This window comes from Macadamia integrifolia, unplaced genomic scaffold (genome assembly GCF_013358625.1).
Source record: "Macadamia integrifolia cultivar HAES 741 unplaced genomic scaffold, SCU_Mint_v3 scaffold968, whole genome shotgun sequence".
NCBI classification, from domain to species: Eukaryota; Viridiplantae; Streptophyta; class Magnoliopsida; order Proteales; family Proteaceae; genus Macadamia; species Macadamia integrifolia.
In genome coordinates, this window is record NW_024870604.1 from 51,712 (window position 1) to 70,546 (window position 18,835).

Sequence of the window (18,835 nt, forward strand, 5' to 3'; positions counted from 1 at the left end):
TCCCATTTTTGACAACCCCATTTAATTTCTAAGACATTTCAAATGCGGTGTTTTAGACATTTTCTTTTTTTCCATTCCATTTTAACTATGTATATAACACATACGCCACATATATATCATACTATCAGACTATCATATAAGTGCATATACTCATACTTCGTGGCTAATCTTTTCTTAAACTATTTTATTCTTCTTGTGTATTTAAATACCTTAACTTTTTCATTATCACTTTCCTGTATCTTTCTTATTTTTTCTGTTTTTTTGGGTATCCACTGTTCTTTTTATGATTAAATATTAGTTTCTTTATTAAACTCTCTAGATCTCTTTCTAATATTAGAAACTAATATTACTTTCTTTATTCAGTTTAACAAAAAATTTGAGCCTACTATAAGGTCTCTAACATTACTAATTTCATCAGCTAAGAGAATCTTCTCTATCTCTATTTTGGAAGGAGATTTATATGGGAATCATACAATATCCTCCAACCTCTACATGGTAACAGAAGCTGAACCTCCCAAAAATCAAGGAAGGTGAAAAGCCTAACTTCAGTCTCGGAGTTTTAGAGCCAAAGATTGGGTCGCATATTTTTGAAGAGACTAAAACTCCTTACCAAAGCAACGAGTTTGTTCTTGAACCTCTTCGTGGTTGATAGGTTTATGAAGGACCTCAAGGTTTGACATGCATTCAGCCCCTTCTTCCTTTTCCTTTGCATCTGAAGATTTTTATTCTGTTTTCTAATATTAGTTTTATATGCTTTTCCCATCTTATAGCTTGGTGATTTAGAAAAGGCTCAGCTTGGTTTGGGACACAGTTACAGCCAAGCAAAGGTCAAATTCAATGTCAACAGAGTTGATAATATGGTTATTCAGGCCATCTTCCGGCTTGATACTCTTGATAAAGCTATTAACTCCTTCTCCATCACAGTCAGGTTTATATTGCCTTGGCCAGCCTTTTGTTTGGATTTCCAAGGGCGACAGAGCCATTTAATCATCATTTTATTAGAGCCAATAAAAATTTGTCCTCTTTTTTCACACCGAAGCTTATGGTACGTATTTCTTGTGTTTATTTGTTTAGGGTATTAATGGCATTTTGTGTATTTGTTTCCTCTATAATTTCCCCATTTTATTTTTGTGTTAATTTCTGTAGGGAGCTGATTGGTATTCATGGCACTTCCCTGATCGAGCTTGTTAAGATTGTCAATGACAACTACCTCTATACTTTTCATGTTTATGCAGCTGATAGTCAAGTTTCATTTACTCCTGAAAGATAATTGTGCCAACTCCCAATTAGAGATGTTGGGTTATTTCGATTGTTAAATTGTTATTTTATTCATATCCCTTGGCTTGGAGGGACACGGTACCCTACCTTAGGAAGCGAGGTCCCGTGATCAAACCTTCGTCGCTGCATCCAACTTCTTGGGTCATACTCCGAAGTAGGTAGCTCATTGCTGTTTGACTTGCATATACTTCTTTCTCTGTCAAACTATGGTATGCTTGTTGGGTTAGACTGTTATTTCATTTTGTGAAAACAGAAACAAGCACCATTGTGTTTGGGGAGAAGTTGCGTGGGCAAGTGAAAGGAAGACTGGACTTCTATGACAAAGGAGTTGCACCTTGCAAAAATATTGATGCCATGAAAGCAGCTATTGAGAGTATCGAAAACAAAAGTGGGGTGGTCACCGAAAGATGGTGAGAGGATTTGCAAGAGAAAGGGCATGTGAGGACTATTTTAGTTGCAAGCCTATTATCTCGTACATTCTTGAACAGCCCCCTTTCCCCTTTAGGTGGTTCTTTATTTTTTGGATTCTTTTGTGCCAAAGAACCCAACTAATTAAGGATTACCTTGTATTAGTTTCCTTTTATTTCATATGTAATCTTAGCCCTAGAAAAGCTTAGATTAGGATTTCGATTGATTTTTATTTTCTTATAAATTGTAAGAGTTTTGCTCATTGTAGGGGAGTGAATAATCAATTAAAATTTGTTTTGAGCAGACACCCTTGGTGTATAAACCTAAAACCATAGAGTATAAACTTTAAACCTAAAACCATAGAGAGTTTCACTATAGTCAAGTAGAATTGTAGCTTTCTCTGCTTGCATTTCTTTCTTTTTTGTGTTCGTGTTACGTGGTTACACACCTAGAAGAGTGTGTTCCGCTATCTTCTTTCCGAGCATGGGGTTTTGCGTTCCTCTAACTCTCCCTCTTCTTTTATCACTCTCCACTATTCTTCCCTTTCTAAAACACTTTTCTCCCTTAGTACTCTCAATGTAAAACTCAGTGCTTCATAAACCAATTGTATGAATAATACATAAGGTGTAAAACCGGCATGAAACAAGGGTGTAGGGCATCATGTCTGGAAGAAATATGTCATTCTTGGTTATTCTTGGTTTTACATTGTGTAGCTCCTCTTTGACTCCTCGTCCTCCCTAGGCTGCATTCTAGAGAACACAAAGAATGGCAACGGCGTTAAACCTGGCAAAAATTCAAAAGGTGCATGTGCCACTTGTAACTTTTTTGTTTTTGTTATTGTTGTCGTTGTTGTTGTGTGTAACAAAAAAAATTGTAATGATTCTCTTTCATTTTTTTCTACAAATTCAAATATCCTTAATTTTATCAGAAAGTAACTATCGTATTGTAAGAATTTTCTTTTATACATTTTTATTATTATTATTATTATTATTATTTTATAGTCACGGACTTCAGTCTTCAGGTCTTCTGCAAGAAGAAAGAAATAGACATGGAAAATATATTCCATTGGAAAGTGGTGGTTTCAATGATGAAATTCTTCAAATTCATAAGAAATATTATAATATTGAAATCATTGGAACATTTTATTAAGAAATTTCCACAGATGGATCTTGTTATAAGCTATTTTGCAGAGTCTATGCATCAGAAAAATCAGAGCGGAATTGATTTAAAAAAGAAAGTTATAACTTTGAACTGCTGAGTGTTCTTCATTTTGGAAAAAAAAAAATATTAAGGAAAACAAACTCAGCATACCGTGTAATCTAGCATAATTACTACAAAAAGAGAGTATGTCATCTAGGTTCTAATGCAGGTTATACAGTGAACTACCCTCGATAATGCAACAGTTAATAGTCATCAATTTCCCTTGTTCGTAGTAAATTTTATATGAACTATCAATAGTCATTGATTGCCTCTCTCTCTCTCTCTCTCTCTCTCTCTCTCTCTCTCTCTCATAAGGCCACATGTGCATATTTTACTAGTATGTATATATATATATATATATAGAGAGAGAGAGAGAGAGAGAGAGAGAGAGAGAGAGAGAGAGAGAGAGAGAGAGAGAGAGAGAGAGAGAGAGAGAGAGAGAGAGAGAGAGAGAGAGAATTATAATTAAGTCTCTCCATCAAAACATCCAATAATAGACCAATAGGTAAGGAAATAATAGTCACCATCCTAGTCAACTAAAACATCATATAGATATTCTAAAAAAACTGTATAGAAGGGGAACAAACACTTCTCAAATCACTTCAAAATATTATTAATATTTAATATTTTTTAAATCATTTTATAAACCATTTACAAAACATGCAACAAGATCTAGAATTTGAATCCCATGTCGAGCTTCTCTTTTTCTCAAAGGTAAATAAATATCTTGATTCAGCCTGATGGCATCCACCGTTCATGAATCAAAACCAAGATAAATATCTAAAGGGTCTCTTAGGGTTAGGGATCAATTGTATCATAAACAAGAAACGTGTTCCACATTCAACTAACAATAATAATCCACACAAGCATTTATAAGAAAATGAACAATATGTATTTGAGTACCATACAGGATGAGAAATTACATTTTGATAAGAAATATTTTGCTTTGCAGTAGTATACGAGGCACGACTATAGATAGTTATCAACAAACATGTCACATAAGGTAATAATTAGAAAAGGCCAAATATCCATAAGTTCCATTTCAGTATTCATTATGAACAGAAGAGAAAGATATCCACACTGAAGTAACTGTAGGAGAAACATGTCCCTTTTAAATACTAGACCAAACCATGCAAAACACCAGGACTACCCCAAGTAAAACCACATCTTCAAGATATCCTGATTGGTCCTTGTTGAGAGTCATCCATGTTAAACTCAAGGCTCATATAAAACATTTCAAATGAGTGACATCCAAAATATAACAAGCTGACATTAAACAGAATCTTATGGATAGTCGTCCGCAAGATGCATAACAAACATACCATCAAGGTTATTGTATGGCTTGCTCTCCAAAAGTCTCTGAAAATATGATTTCTTCAATCCATACCTACGAGCAATATCAGAGCGCACCCAACCCGAGGAGTTCCCAAGAGCACCGGTGACCACAACTGATGTCTTCTCATCAGCAAGAAAAGCCAGAGTCACCATAGTCTCTGGTTCAGTAGCTGAAGAAGCATCTAACAGAAAAATATGACTGAAATGGCCAGGTTGTATGCCTTCACTGTGGATCCGAAAGCTACTTACAAAAGTTGACAGGATCACCTTAAAGTTTGAAAGCTCCGTAAGTGAAGGACAAGTGAAGCATTCACCTTTGTATTCACATGAAGGAAGGATGTCATAGGGTACACCATCAAGCTCTCGGAAGGCAGCATTTGCTCTAAACATTTCTGACTCTGGAATTACATCCGTCAAGCTTCTTAGAAACAGGTCACATGTGCTGTTTGTTGGTGCATTTATCAGTATTCGACAGCGTGGAGAGGTTCTGTATATCTTAAGGACTGCATCTCGAATGACCAACCCAGTTTTTGATAATCGTCCTGCAGAAACACAGACTGGCCCTTCAATGAGAAAAGGTGGTGGACCTGTGAGCCTTGTTATCAGTGTGGTAGCCATGGTCTGGTCCCGACCAAGATTTAGATGAGAAGAGAAAGACGAAGACAATGCAGTGTTGTTGATTCTTTCTATCTGATCAGGAAATAGGAAGCTCTGGAACAAAGAGCCCATTGCAGCCGTAACTGCTTGATGGCTCCGCTTTAAACAGACTCTATTGAATGAGAAGCTAATGTCATATTTGCAATTTTCTGCATGTTGAGCATAAAAATCGTATCCGAACTCAGCCAAAACAAGTGTGCTCTTCACCACTCGGTAAAGAATCCCCTGTTTCAGAAATTAGCTCTATTACGTCAGAAGCAAAAGATGATTTGAAGAGATTGATTTTCTATTTAGATCTCGGTCCTATGCTATTTTGTTTTGCAATGTCATATCCTAAATAAGCAGAGAACTATCATATTTTTGGAGAAAATGTTTGTCATTGATGTCATGGTCGAAAGATTGAAGCATAAAGTGATAAGGTTCTATGTTTTTTATGACTGAACAGAATACGTGAATCAACAAAGAGACTAGTTTCCATGTCAGTTTGACAAACTAGAAGTATGTATGAGATGACACCTTCCACATAGCAGACCTGCACCCTATCCTACTTGTTCCTCACCCCCCTCCCGAAAAAAAAAAAAAAAAAAAAAAAGCACTTTTTTCCTGGGTAATACCAGATCCTAAGTCAATGGTAACCAATGATTTGTAAATTAACCCAAACAATTATTAACTCCAAAAATGCTTTTATTTTCCTTTTTTTTTCTTTTAACAAAAACATGAAAGAATGATCAATTTTATACCAAATGAAACTTCTGAAAATGAGATGTTCTTGTGTTGACATCAAGTCACAATTATGCATATATATATATATATATATATATTTTGTGGGATGGGGGGTGGGGGTGGGGGGAGCGTGTGAGAAGTTACACAAGCTTCAGTTGGAATGATATTTGCACAGAATTCCAAACAAAGAGAAGCGCATCTTTGAAGGAAAGAAGCAAACATAATCACTTTGGAGTAAAAAATCACACTCCTAACTACAGTTAGTAAATTTGGATGGAGTAGACCAATTTGTTTTGTTAATTTAAGAACTAGGTCAAAAAACGTGGTAGTCAAAAAAGAAAACTAGAAATAAAATCATAATTTGGGTTGATTAGGGAATTATTCATTTACCTATAAAAAATCGAGACAAAAATTAGGATGTTCATTTTAGTAGTTATTGTACATATTTCACATGTCTTATATTTTTATGACTGTCAATTTGGTAGATGATGTGTAGTGGATCCAGCCCATGTCAATTCATTCCTGTTTGTCTACTTCTGTGGCTGCTTTAATAGTATATTTCTATTGATTAATTCATTATCCAATAGACAATCAGATGATGAGGGTACATTTCTCAATAGCCGGCTTTATATTCTTGCTAAAACTTCTGCAGATTGCCCCAACTCTCAGCTTAGTTGAAGAGAGTTAGATGATATTATATCCTAAGTAGTTTCACGAAAATATCATCTTTGAATTGTTAGCAAAAGGTTCCATATACTTTTCTGAAAGATCCAGAATTTTTTTTTTATTTTTTATTTTTTTATTTGTATTATATAATAAGATGGCCAAAACAATGTTTTGTGGGCAATCATCACTAGAAGGGAGGATATGTAATTTTACAACATAGTAGACTAGTCCCAAATCAGATAGGCATGAAAAAAACAGAAGTGAGGCAATGCCTACAAGTAAGAATGGTCATGGTAGTTTAGTTCCACATTGGATAGATATGAAACAATAGAAAGGAGGCAACCCTTATAAATAGGAGTGGTCACTAACTTAAAATTGAGGGTACCCAACCAACATCTCTCAAAGTGGGAGATTCCCCTTAGTTAAAATATTTATTTTTTTTTATGTTTCTCAATGGGTTTTTCCTAGGTGGAGATTCCAATTAGTTAAATCAATTATTTTTCTTTTCTCCATTAAAAATATTTATTTTTTATCAGCTTAGTATTTTTTTTTTTTTTTTAAGTTTATTAAATAAATTTTAATTTTTTGTAAAACTAGATTCAGCTGAATAATTCGGCTGTGTTTAAAAGTCACAACCTTTCGGAATGTTTGGGGAAAAGCCGCATTCGGTGAATTAAACAACTATGCTCTAACCACGCAGAAGAATGGACAATAGGTTGACATAAGTGGAACTCTACTAAAAACTAGATTGCTTTTTGATTGTGCATTATTCATGGTAGTTTAACTTTTCCAACGATCTAAAACTGTACTAGTAGATGCAAATACAAGTTCAAGAGATAAACCTGGAATGGCTCAACATTCTTGCCTGAAGGCCGTACAAAGACAAAGTCTCTAGATAAAAGGAAAGGCCGCTTCTCAGGAATCAAATCAATCTGAAAGGCTACCATCATTTTGTCTTCATGTTCATCACTTTCATCCAAATTTTTGCTCTTGTTTGACTTCTTATAGATGGACGCTTTGTGCAACTCCAAGTTGACATTGGATAAACAGAAATTGCACCACTTCTGATCCATTGAAGGAAAAATCAGAGTAAAAAAAATAGAAATTATAGAAGAAAAAAATATGGTTTGATAAAAATTACATAAAATAAATGTAATATATAGGAACAACCATAGTCCACCGTTCAAACTCCATATGTCATTGCCCTCTTGCTTTTGCAAGTCCATGAATAATTGCACCTTAATTTGGAAAGGATAGTAAACAAAATAACTTGAAAAGAAAAGAAGGGAATGATACACAGCTTGAGAATCAAACACTACAAGGTCAGTCTCAAAAGCAATACACAGCACATCACCTTAATTATAAGGATCCTTCTATACACAAACATGGAATAAACTTGATGGTTGTAAAGCCAAATTTAGGACTTAACACAATTATAGATGGGAGCCTTTGAACAGAAGATATAAGCCAATAAGGTATTGCTTGCATATGCATGGTTATGTTATTAGTAAATAGTACTATAGCTGAGTATTCCAATAGTTTATCAAATTACCCATAGGAATCTAGTAAACAAGAAGCCTAATTGAAAAATCCTTTCCAGACTTCATTTTATACAAGTTTTGTCATCTGTTCTACAGAGTTTTCCCAATTCTAAGAATTATCATAACTGAATTACACTGGCATCTACAAAAAATGTGGAAGTTTTCTAATACATCAATTACAGCATGGAGGAGAAATTTATTGATCCTACTGAGGTAACTAAGATCTATAATGCATCATCAAGTACTTAATGGTCAAAGAAATCTAATCAGAAGGCTAAGGAGCTGGTAGAAAATCCTTCTGTGACTTCAGTCTACTATATATGTTTAAAAATGCAGTCATATTAACTAGAACAAACTAATCATAAATTCCTAATAGAGAAAGCATCCTAATTAGCAAATCCTCAAATAATTAAAATAGTAGATATCTTCTATACCTCAACATAGAAGTCCTCTGCATATAGCAAAGCAGCAAAGTAGTCCCTGTAAGTCGATGGGGATAAAGGCTTCTTGAGAACTTCAGGTACAATGTCCTTTTTTATCATATCTTTAATACTATCAGGAATCACATAAATAGAAGCTATATCCTTGTCAGCCACAATATAGTGAGAAATCCCAGAATCTACAGAACTTCTATTATGGCTAATTGAAGACTGAGAAGTTGTTGGAGTAAAACTGTTTGGTACCCTAGGAAATTTTGAGGAATCTGCCACACCCGAATTAGAAACCCCCAGATTTACTGATTTTCTGCCATTATCAGAGTAAGGAGGGTTTCTTCTACCTGAAGTTTCATTTTCTTCCCCACCCCCAAAAATGAATTTCAAAATACCAAGAAACCAAGACATCTTTTATCACTAAATCAGGAAGGGGGAAAAAGAGAGATCTAGAGAGAGAGAGAGAGAGAGAGAGAGAGAGAACGAGATTCGTTCCAAATCAAGCTTATCAGTGAGACTAAAAGCTGCTAGATCAGTATCATCTACAGCCAAGAACAAAGAGAGTTCACAGGTTTCCTATACAAAAGCCCCATGAGAAGTGATCAAACTCATGGACTCCAAATCCCAACTTTATATCAGAAATCAAAACTGCATGAACCGAAAAGACTTTAATCAAAGGACTAAAAAGTAGAAACCGAAACCTTCAAAAACAAAAAATAAAAAATAAATTAAAATACAAAAAATCCTTGAGTTGGGTTTTAGAAACCTCGAATCAATCGCAGGAGATCAAAACTCCGGCACCTGTGCTCCCAGGTGCTAAAGCTTGAACCTCAAAAGACTCAGAAGTCGGAACAACTAGTAGAGTAAGGGATCATGCAAATTTTAGGAACTTGGGATTTCTCCAAAGACTTGCAAAAGCTTGCTTTGTAATAATGACTCATGGGAACAATGAGAAAAAGAAAACTTTACCAAAAAAAAAGAGAAAAAGAAGAATTTTGGGAGAAAAAGATAATACTTGGGAACTGAGGAGCTTTGCTCTGCAAAAAAAGAGAAAAAGAAGAATTTTGGGAGAAAAAGATAATACTTGGGAACTGAGGAGCTTTGCTCTGCATGTACGTACGTAACAAGTGTGACTGGGGAATTTCCCTCTCAAATGCCAAATAAAAGAAAGGTTCCTTTTCCGTTACATCTCAACCGTTCATTGACTACAATCGGGTTGTTCTTATTCTTCGAATATCACTTTAAAGACGCTGGCTGGATTGGAATCTCTCTTTATTTAGCCTTTTCCTGAATAAAATCCACGCGTATGCAAAGAGGCCAAGGAGAAAGATCTTTTTTTTTTTTTTTTTTTGGCTATTCAATTTTCAAGATCTAGATTAAAAGTATTGCCGACCTATATATCAAGGGCGCTGGTAGCGTATATGTACGATGGTTTGGTCCAATTTCAATCCATGGAATCTTACTAAGGGCTCTTCATGTTAATAATTATAAAATTATTTTATTTTACAAAAAATAAATAAAGAGAAAAGGACTTGAAAGCCAACAGGATGCAATGGCATCAGGAAAACTAACTTTAATGACCGTTCGATTGAAAAGTACAAATCTAAGCCGTTCAACATTATAGTATGGATACGATAGAATGTGTAAGGGTATAAGGTAAAAAATATTCAAATAACGTTGTACTCTCTGTTGTGTCAGGTATGCTAGTAACTCTTGACCGTTGGATTAAAAGGGTCAAATCTATATCGTTGGATACTTGTTGTCTTACCTAACCTACCCAACCCTGACGTTCTACCATCATTCTTCTTCTCCTTCACTATTTTCGGCGAAAATGCATCTGACCATAACCCTTCTCTGGCCGATGATCCCTAACCCTAACCTTTCTCCGGCCGACGACCATTTTCCTCATCTCTCTCGTTCTCTCCATTGATCATCAATGGAGAACGACCTGCAAATTGTACCAGGTTGCAAGAACGTGGAGCCACAACAAGTAGAAATGATGGTGCCTCTATACTCTTACGGTTGCGGCAGAAAAATAAAGAAGACCTTGTCCCATTTCATACGTATGTAGAACAACCGTTGATGAACCAGGTTTCCCTTAATAGTTAGTTGTTAAGTCTTCTTACAAGCTATTACTAATTTTGCACTTGGATCTGCAGGGATATATTCAGTAACAGTGGATTACAAACTACAAAAGGTGACAGTGTGGGTATCTGCAACAAATATGATGTGCTAGCCACCATCAAGAGAAAGAGAAAGGAAGCTCGTTTCTGGGTTGTATTCCGTTTCTGATTTCCATCGTGCCCCAATCTTCCGTTTTTCTTTCATAAACTCTTGCTTGAGTTACTCGACTAACTCAGGCTCTTTCCAAGAAGACTTTGAATTGAAAAGACAAATCAACACCTTCCTTGATCCATTGAATAATCAAACATTTTTTCTTTGAATACTCAAGGGGATTTCGAGGACCAACGAGGCAGGAGGAAAGAGTGATCACAAATCTCATGAATCAATTCCAGAGTAAACGTATGCGGTGGCTCCTAAACGACCATAACGATAATGAACCCACCATATGTTCTTCTCCGCCACCTCTTGCCCACCGCCACAACCATGCTGCGATCATGAGCGTCATCCCCAATAAGCTCTGCTCTCTCAGTCTCCACCGAAGAAGGGTTGGTTGGGGATCGCCGGCCGAAGAAGGGTTAGGGTCAAATGAATGATCATCCGAAATAGTGGGGAGAAGAAGAGTGACGGTAGAGCGTCGAGGCTGGATAGGTTAGGTAAGATAACAAGTATCCAAAGGTCTAGATTTGGCCCTTCTAATCCAATGGTCAAGGCTTGCTAGCATACCTAATACCTGGGTATCCTGATAGCATGCCTGTCCTTTTTCCTTATAAAATTATCTTTTTTTACAATAAATAATAAATAAAGGGAAAAAGACTTGAAAACCGGCAGGATGCAATAGCATTAGGAAAACTAACTTTTAATGACCGATTGAAGAGTGGAGACCTAAGCCGTTCAACATTATAATATGTGTAAGGGCATAAGCTAAAAAATATTCAAATAACATTGTACTCAATGGCATCAGGAAAACTAACTTTTAATGACCGATTGAAGAGTGGAGACCTAAGACGTTCAACATTATAATATGTGTGAGGGCATAAGCTAAAAAATATTCAAATAACATTGTACTCTCTGTTGTGTCAGAGGTATAGGCGGAAGCAACAGACTTTGGGTTTGGCGACATACAGTATTTGATGGAAGAAGAGAGATGGAAAAAAAATAAAAGGGTTGTCGGAGTAGAAGGTTGGGAAAGGACTCTATGCGTACTCTCTGTTGTGTCAGAGGTATAGGCGAAAGCAACAGACTTTGGGTTTGGCGACATACAGTATTTGATGGAAGAAGAGAGATGGAAAAAAAGTAAAAGCGTTGTCGGAGTAGAAGGTTGGGAAAGGACTGCTCATAGAGGAAGGGTGGGGAAGAAGGACTAGTCAGAGAAGAAGATACGCAGGGCAAAGTACGTAGTTAGGAAAATTAGGTTCAAACCGAAGTCAGGTTGGGGATGGATTTCCAAAGTGCGAACAAGTCGGAGAGGAAGGCTGACAACCCTCTGATAATTTGTGTGGTTGTTAAACCAAAGCAGGCCCCTCGAACCCTTAGGCTGTGTTTGGAAGCCAAGAGGAAAAGAAAAGAAAAAAAAATTCAAAAAAAATTGAATTTTAAGAGAGAGATAGACACATAGGAAATCACTGTATAATCATTTATTATTGTCTTATTATATTTTCATATTTCTCATGTTTTCTTGTGTTTTTGGTAAAAAAAAAAATTTTGGGGAAACAAAAGAAAATTTCACAATTCCCAAGAGGAATTTTGAATTTGAAAAGGAGAATCTTCTCTTGGGTGAAGACATACCAAGTGCAAAGAAAAATCCTTAACCCAAGGAAAAAAAATACAAAAAGTGTACCTTTTTCTTTTCTTAGCTACCTAAGGCTGTGTTTGGTAACCAAGAGAAGAAAAGAAAAGAAAAACAAGAGAAAATTCTCCTTTTCAAATTCAAAATTCCTCTTGAGAATTGTAAAATTTTCTTTTGCCATCTCAAAAATTTTCTTGCCAAAAACACATGAAAACATGAAAAAATATGAAAACATAATAAGACAAAAAATGAATGATTACACAATGATTTCCTGTGTCTATCTCTCTCTTAAAATTTAAATTTTTTTGAATTTTTTTATTTTCTTTTCTTCTCTTGGTAACCAAACATACATACTGTTTTTATTTTCTCACCATTTCTTCTCTTTTCTTTTCTTTTCTTTTCTAGATTCTTTTTTCTTTTCTTTTCTTCTCTTGGCTACCAAACATAGCCTTATACAGATGTGGTGAAGTTAAAGAACATATGTTGAGGTCAGTATAGGTTGGTTAGTAATTTTTCATCAGATGTGTTCTTCATACAGTGATGTATACTCTTAATGGGATGCCGTTGTTTACAATATTATTTTTGGACGTGCAGTAGAAGATTGAGAAACCCATGGTTTTCAAGCAGTAGGTATTGAGGTGTGTAAGAATCTTGAGGTCTTGGGTTTTGCGTTAGTAGCATTAGATTCGTGTAAAGGTATATGCCCCTAATAGGTAATGTAAATGTAATACGAGTTTGCATAAACTTTAGACATTAGTATTGAGCCACTGAAATGGAGACTAGTTATGTTGATTTAACATACCCATCCTCCTTAGTTTATATGTGTTGGGTGAGTTGCAGAATGAGTTCAGGATGTAGTTGTTAAAATTTTTATTTAATGTCTTATATTGTATCATATAAGTTGTGTCATTTGGGGTGAACTGAAAACAAACTAATTCTCATTTAAATGTTGTAGGTTGTTGTTGGACGATGGGACGGAAATTTTATGTTGTATATGAAGGCTATAACCCAGGAATATACGATGGTTGGGTTCAATGCAGCAAGGAAGTGACAGGGTATGGAGGAGCCGTATTTAAGTCATTCAACTCTGTAGATGAAGCGGAACGTGAGTGGGAACAATTTCAAGCTAAAAAAGGTAGTCAGGATGAAGGTGGTGCACCAAATGGGAGATACTTGGTTGAAGGTACTGAAGTACTAAGGGGGAGGAGAAGTAGATGTTCGGTTGAGGGTCCTTCGAATGGGTAGGAAACATCGAAACGGGTTATGGGGTGTAGGATGTCCATCATTCGTTCCATGTTTATCTTATTAATTGGAGTTGTAATCGGTTATTTCATTCCCCACTAGATGATTAATGCAATCCATGTGGTATTTGGGTTTAAGATGTTGATTGAGTGATTCAATCGGGCATCCTTAAGGCGGGCTTACTAGAAGATGGAGATATGTAAGTTTAAACCGTCCTTTAAACGTGAACCAAAAAAATAACTTTTGAATGTGGTTTAAATGCGAAGAATTATGTGATGGGAATAGTGAATGAATAGGTGAAATGATAGGGTAGACATGGAGACAATTACATAGAGCGGTGGAATGAGTAGGTGGTATTGATTGTTGTGCAATTAGACCGACATGTTGAAGGATATTGGATACGTAAATGGTTTTGTTGAAGGATAGGTAAGGCATAGATGGTGATTTACATAGGAACGTTGGGGTATTGTGTCAGTGGCATTTTATGTGAATATCTAGTGTGATAATAAACAAAGGAAGGGAAGTATTAGCGGTGTACAAGTGTACATTTTGTTGTAAACACTAGGGCTCATTTGATAATGTTTCAAGAAATGTGTTTCTACTGTTTTTGTGTCCAGAAATGGTAGAAACGGAACAAAAAACGGTTAATAAAATTGTTTCGTTTCATTTGTTTTCAGAAATAGAAATAGAGTTTTCTACCTATTTATGGTTCAAGAAATGACCTAGGTGTTTCTGGAAATGACTAATGGTCATTCTTTCGTTGATTACTATCGACTTCCAGAAACATGACTTATCAAACACCTTCAATTCCGTTTCTATTTTTAGAAATGGAAATTTATGTTTCTGCCATTTCTTGAAACAGAAACGGCTGAAAAGTTATCAAACTGGCCCTAGATTAACAAAGACAGGTAGACATCGAGTGTTGAAATTGTATATTGGCATTCACTTTAATGAGTGTACAATGGTGCTCTTATATAGAGATTACAGTTATTGAGTTATAGACAAACTCTATGATCACATGTGGGAGATTCAAACTCTAATATTAATGGGGTAGGACTCTGTTAACATATGTGAGTAATAGACAGAAAGTCTATTATCACATGTGAGAGTCCTATTCCAACTCTGCTGTCTCATGAGGTAGTATTGGACTGCAAATAATCTCTAGAGTTTGTGCTCACTGAAAATGCCTACAATGTAGGAGAGGTTGTTGAGTGTGAGTATGACTCTAGAGGTTGAGTTTGAGAGGACGCTAACTGTCCTGATACACCCCCTCAAGATGGGGATTTAAATGGTTGAATCCGCAGCTTGTCCCATAGAAAGGAGAACCATGTAGAGCTGAGAGCTTTGGTAAAGATATTGGCTATCTGGTCATGTGTTGAAATGAACTGCACTTGAAGTTCCTTGCAGACGACTTTATCACGAACGAAGTGGAAGTCAATTTCAACATGCTTGGTACGAGCATGAAAGACCGGATTGACCGAAAGGTTAGTGGCCCCAATGTTGTCACACCAAAGAATGGGTGCAATGGGAACAGGGATCCCTAATTCCTCAAAGATAGAGCGAAGCCAAGTGATTTCGGCGTAAGCATCAGCCACTGTTTTGTACTCAGACTCAGTAGAGGAGCGTGCAACTGCCTTCTGCTTCTTAGAGACCCAGGAGATCAGATTAGGACCCATATAGATGGCATAGCCTCCTATGGATTTGCGATCCGCACTGTCACCAGCCCAGTCAGCATAGAAGAATGCTTGTAATTGGAGGGAACTAGATTTGGAGATGAACAACCCATGATCCTTGGTTCCTTGAAGATAGCGTAGAATCCGTTTAACTAGTGTCCAATGGTCTTCGGAGGGGGCATGCATGAACTGGCAGGCACGGTTCACTGAATAAGCCACATCAGGCTGGTGAGGGTGATGTATTGGAGAGCACCGACAATAGAGCGATACTTGGTGGGGTCCGAAAGAAAGACACCCCTTGTGGAAGATGCTGCAAAGGTGGTGGCCATGGGAGTAGTGACGGGCTTACAGTCAGTCATGCCAGCCCTCTGGAGGAGATCAGTGATGTACCGGAGTTGAGAGAGGAGGACACCATCAGACCGATACAAGGCTTCAATACCAAGGAAAAAGCTGAGACGACCAAGATCCTTGATAGAAAATTTTGAAGCAAGCTGATGAAGGAGAGTCTGAACATGAGGTGGTTGGTTCCCTGTAACCAAGATGTCATCGACGTAGACAAGGACATATGTGACAACAGAGCCCTGCATGTAGATAAATAGTGATGTGTCGGTTTGGGATGACCGAAAACCAGAGCGAGTGAGGAACTCAGTTAACCTGTGAAACCAAGCCCTAGGAGCCTGTTTGAGCCCATAGAGGGACTTGTGGAGGCGACAGACATGATTAGGATGCAGGGCATCTTCAAAACCTTGGGGTTGAGCCATGTAGACTTCCTCAGATAGAATACCATGCAAGAATGCATTCTGAACATCAAGCTGACGAACAACCCATCCGTTAGATATGGCCAAGGAGAGGACCATTCGTATGGTAGTAGGTTTGATGACAGGGCTAAAGGTCTCATGATAGTCAAGATCAGGTTGTTGATGAAATCCTTTAGCAACTAAACGGGCCTTATAGCGCTTAAGGGAGCCATTTGCCTTCCGTTTGATGCGGTACACCCACTTGCAGCCAACCAGATTCATAATTTCCCTGTAAGGCACAAGAGACCAAGTACCATTACGTAATAAAGCATTAAATTCATCAGACATAGCAGAACGCCAATGAGAAACCTTGTGGGCCTGGGAGAAGCATGTAGGTTCAGCCGGGTCAGGTGAGGTGATGGTAGAGAGGGTCAGGGGGTCAGCATAGAGATCATATAGGGTTCTAGTGCGACGGGGTGGGGTGGTAGAGGAGTCAGGGTTATGGCCGGTTAGGGTTAGGTGAGGTGAGAAAGGAGGGGATATGGGAGAGGGTGGTTCAGGTAGGGGAGGTTCTGGGGTGGCAGGGAGAGGGATGGGTGGGTTTGGGAGGGTAGGCGGAGGGCTAGGGTGAGGTTGAGGGGTAGGTATGTTAGGTGCAATGCCCCACGGGGGAGGGGTAGTAGGAGGGGGTTGGGTTGAGGAGGATGGTGGTGCAGTGTGAAATGGGAAAGTAGATTCGTCAAATATGACATGGCGAGATATGTAGATACGACGGGTGATGAGATCCATACAACGATAACCATGATGTGAAGGCCTATATCCTAAGAAAACACATGAGGCAGAACGGGGTTCAACCTTGTGATGATTGTAAGGACAGAGCCATGGATAACAAAGGCATCCAAAGATTTTTAGAAAAGAGTAGTCCAGAGAATTGCCTGTAACTAACTGATGGGGGAATTTGTTACCTGTGACATAGGAGGGCATGCAATTGATGAGAAAGACCACGATTTCAAAGGCATAATCCCAGTAAGCCTGGGGAACAGCTGCATAGGATAGTAGGGTAATCCCAGTTTCAGCAATGTGTCTGTTACGACTTTCAATTGTTCCCTGTTGCTCATGAGTATGAGGGTAAGATAACCTGTGTTGGATGCCCAACTTGGCAAAGTAAGATGGGAGAGTACGGAATTCTCCCCCCCCCAATCAGTTTGAATAGCCTTGATGGAGCGAGAGAACTGACGTTCCACTAAGGCCTGAAAAGTACGAAAGGCAGAGTAAACATCAGACTTCAACTTTAAAGCAGTAAACCAAATATATTTAGTATGGTCATCAACAAATATAACAAAATAACGATTCCCATTTGAAGAAACTGTGGGGTGGGGGCCCCATACATCACTAAAAAGCAAATCCAAAGGAGAGGAACTACGAGTACTAGTTTCACGTAGTGACAATCTACTAGCCTTGTCCATTTGGCAAGCAGAACATAAAGAATGAGACTTCACGAGCTGATGACCAGGTTACATAAGACGAAGGACACGTTTATGAGGGTGCCCTAAATGATGATGCCAGCGACTGAAAGATGAGGCAGAGGCCAGATTGGCATAAGGTGATGCTGGAACGGAATAGAGACCATACTTACTGTGTCCAGTGAAGAGGGTTTGATTGGTCTTCAGATCCTTCACAGAGGAAAAGGAAGAGTAAAACTCAAAGTAAACATTATTGTCACAGAAAAATTGCTGAACAGATAACAAAGAACAAGTGAGAGTGGGAACATGTAAAACAGTAGAAAGAGAAAAGGAACGAGAGGGAGAAGAGATGGAAGCAGTGCCTATGTGAGATATAGAAAGACCCTTACCATTATCAACCACAAATTGGTTATTACCTATGTATGGATCATAGGAGGAGAATTGGGTTAAGTCAGGGGTGGAATGGTGGGTGGCTCCAGTATCAGGGATCCAAGAGGTGGTGAAGGACTATGGAGGTGTGGGGTGATGGGGTGGAGGTGTGATGGTAGGGGGTTGAGGGGTAGGGATGGGTGTAGTATGGTAGGCGTTGGGTTGAGGTGGTGGCCAATTGTAGGGATGGGGAGGGGTAAGTAGAATGGCGGCTCTGGTAGGTCCCTGTGGGCGGTAGTAGCAAGTGTCTGTCTGATGATTAGTGCGTCCATAGATTGTGCATGGATTGTGAGAGAATGCATTAGAGCGACCAAAGCCACTAGCACGACCACGACCACGACCTCGGGAGGAGCTTGTACCATGACCACCAGTGGAAGGAGGACCACGACCTTGGTGAGTGACATGGGCTGATGCATCGATGGCAGGATCAACAATAGAAAGGCGTGAGTGGAGAAGGTTCTCATGACTCATAAGGAGACCATGCATGTCGGTGTAGGAGATGGGCTCCTTTTGTGCCATCATAATGGAGGCAAGGGCTTGATATTCAGTGCGTAGCGCCCGAAAGATGTGGATGTTAAAGTCTTCTGATGGGAGGGGCTTCCCTGCAGCTGCTAGCTCATCGGAGAGATGCTTGGCTCGATGGAGAAACTAAGTAATGGTCTCATCTGGTTTGTAAACCAGATTTTGAAGGGAGACGTTGAGAGACAGAATCCTAGTTGTAGACGGAGAACTGAATGCAGCATGGAGTGCATCCCAGATCTCTTTGCTAGTGGTCCGTCCAACTACTAATGAAAAGGCTTCTTTAGAGAGAGAGGCGATGAGAAGGCTCACAATAAAAGCATCTTGTTCACGCCATGCCTTGGCTTTGATAGGGTCTTGAGGGCAACGATTGTCACCGGTGACATAATCGAAGAGGTGTTGGCCAGTGAGATAGGGTACGACCTGTGTGCGCCAATAAACATAGTTCTTAGATGTGAGCTTTAGAGATATCATATGATGAGCACCAGATATGGATGTGGGAGGTGGGGATGGTTCGGCCATGGTAGAAGAGGGAGGAGTGTGTTATTGGAGATAGTGGGGTATGGGTTAAACTATAGGTGAGAGAGGGACATTGGGCTCTTTCTTCTTTTTTTTTTTTTTTT

General features: G+C 38.3%; 1 protein-coding gene across 1 annotated transcript; it reads right to left on the bottom strand.

Annotated features, from left to right (window-relative positions):
- Positions 1 to 3,896: 3,896 nt before the first annotated feature.
- On the bottom strand, positions 3,897 to 9,334 carry LOC122070663 (probable RNA helicase SDE3). Its single transcript, XM_042634865.1, has 4 exons — positions 9,006 to 9,334; positions 8,243 to 8,887; positions 7,110 to 7,331; positions 3,897 to 5,103 (listed from the first exon to the last, which is right to left on the bottom strand). The coding sequence occupies exons 2-4, from the start codon at positions 8,648 to 8,650 to the stop codon at positions 4,171 to 4,173; spliced, it is 1,563 nt and encodes a 520-aa protein (XP_042490799.1). The 5' UTR covers positions 8,651 to 8,887; positions 9,006 to 9,334; the 3' UTR covers positions 3,897 to 4,170.
- Between the last annotated feature and the right edge of the window lie 9,501 nt (positions 9,335 to 18,835).

Bases quoted from the DNA above. Each gene is read 5' to 3' on its own strand.
- LOC122070663 (XM_042634865.1), bottom strand. From the start codon at position 8,650: ATGTCTTGGTTTCTTGGTATTTTGAAATTCATTTTTGGGGGTGGGGAA. The intron at 7,332-8,242 runs GTATAGAAGATA...TCAATGGATCAG, and splicing joins CAGAGGACTTCTATGTTGAG to AAGTGGTGCAATTTCTGTTT. The intron at 5,104-7,109 runs GTTTATCTCTTG...TTTCTGAAACAG, and splicing joins AGAATGTTGAGCCATTCCAG to GGGATTCTTTACCGAGTGGT.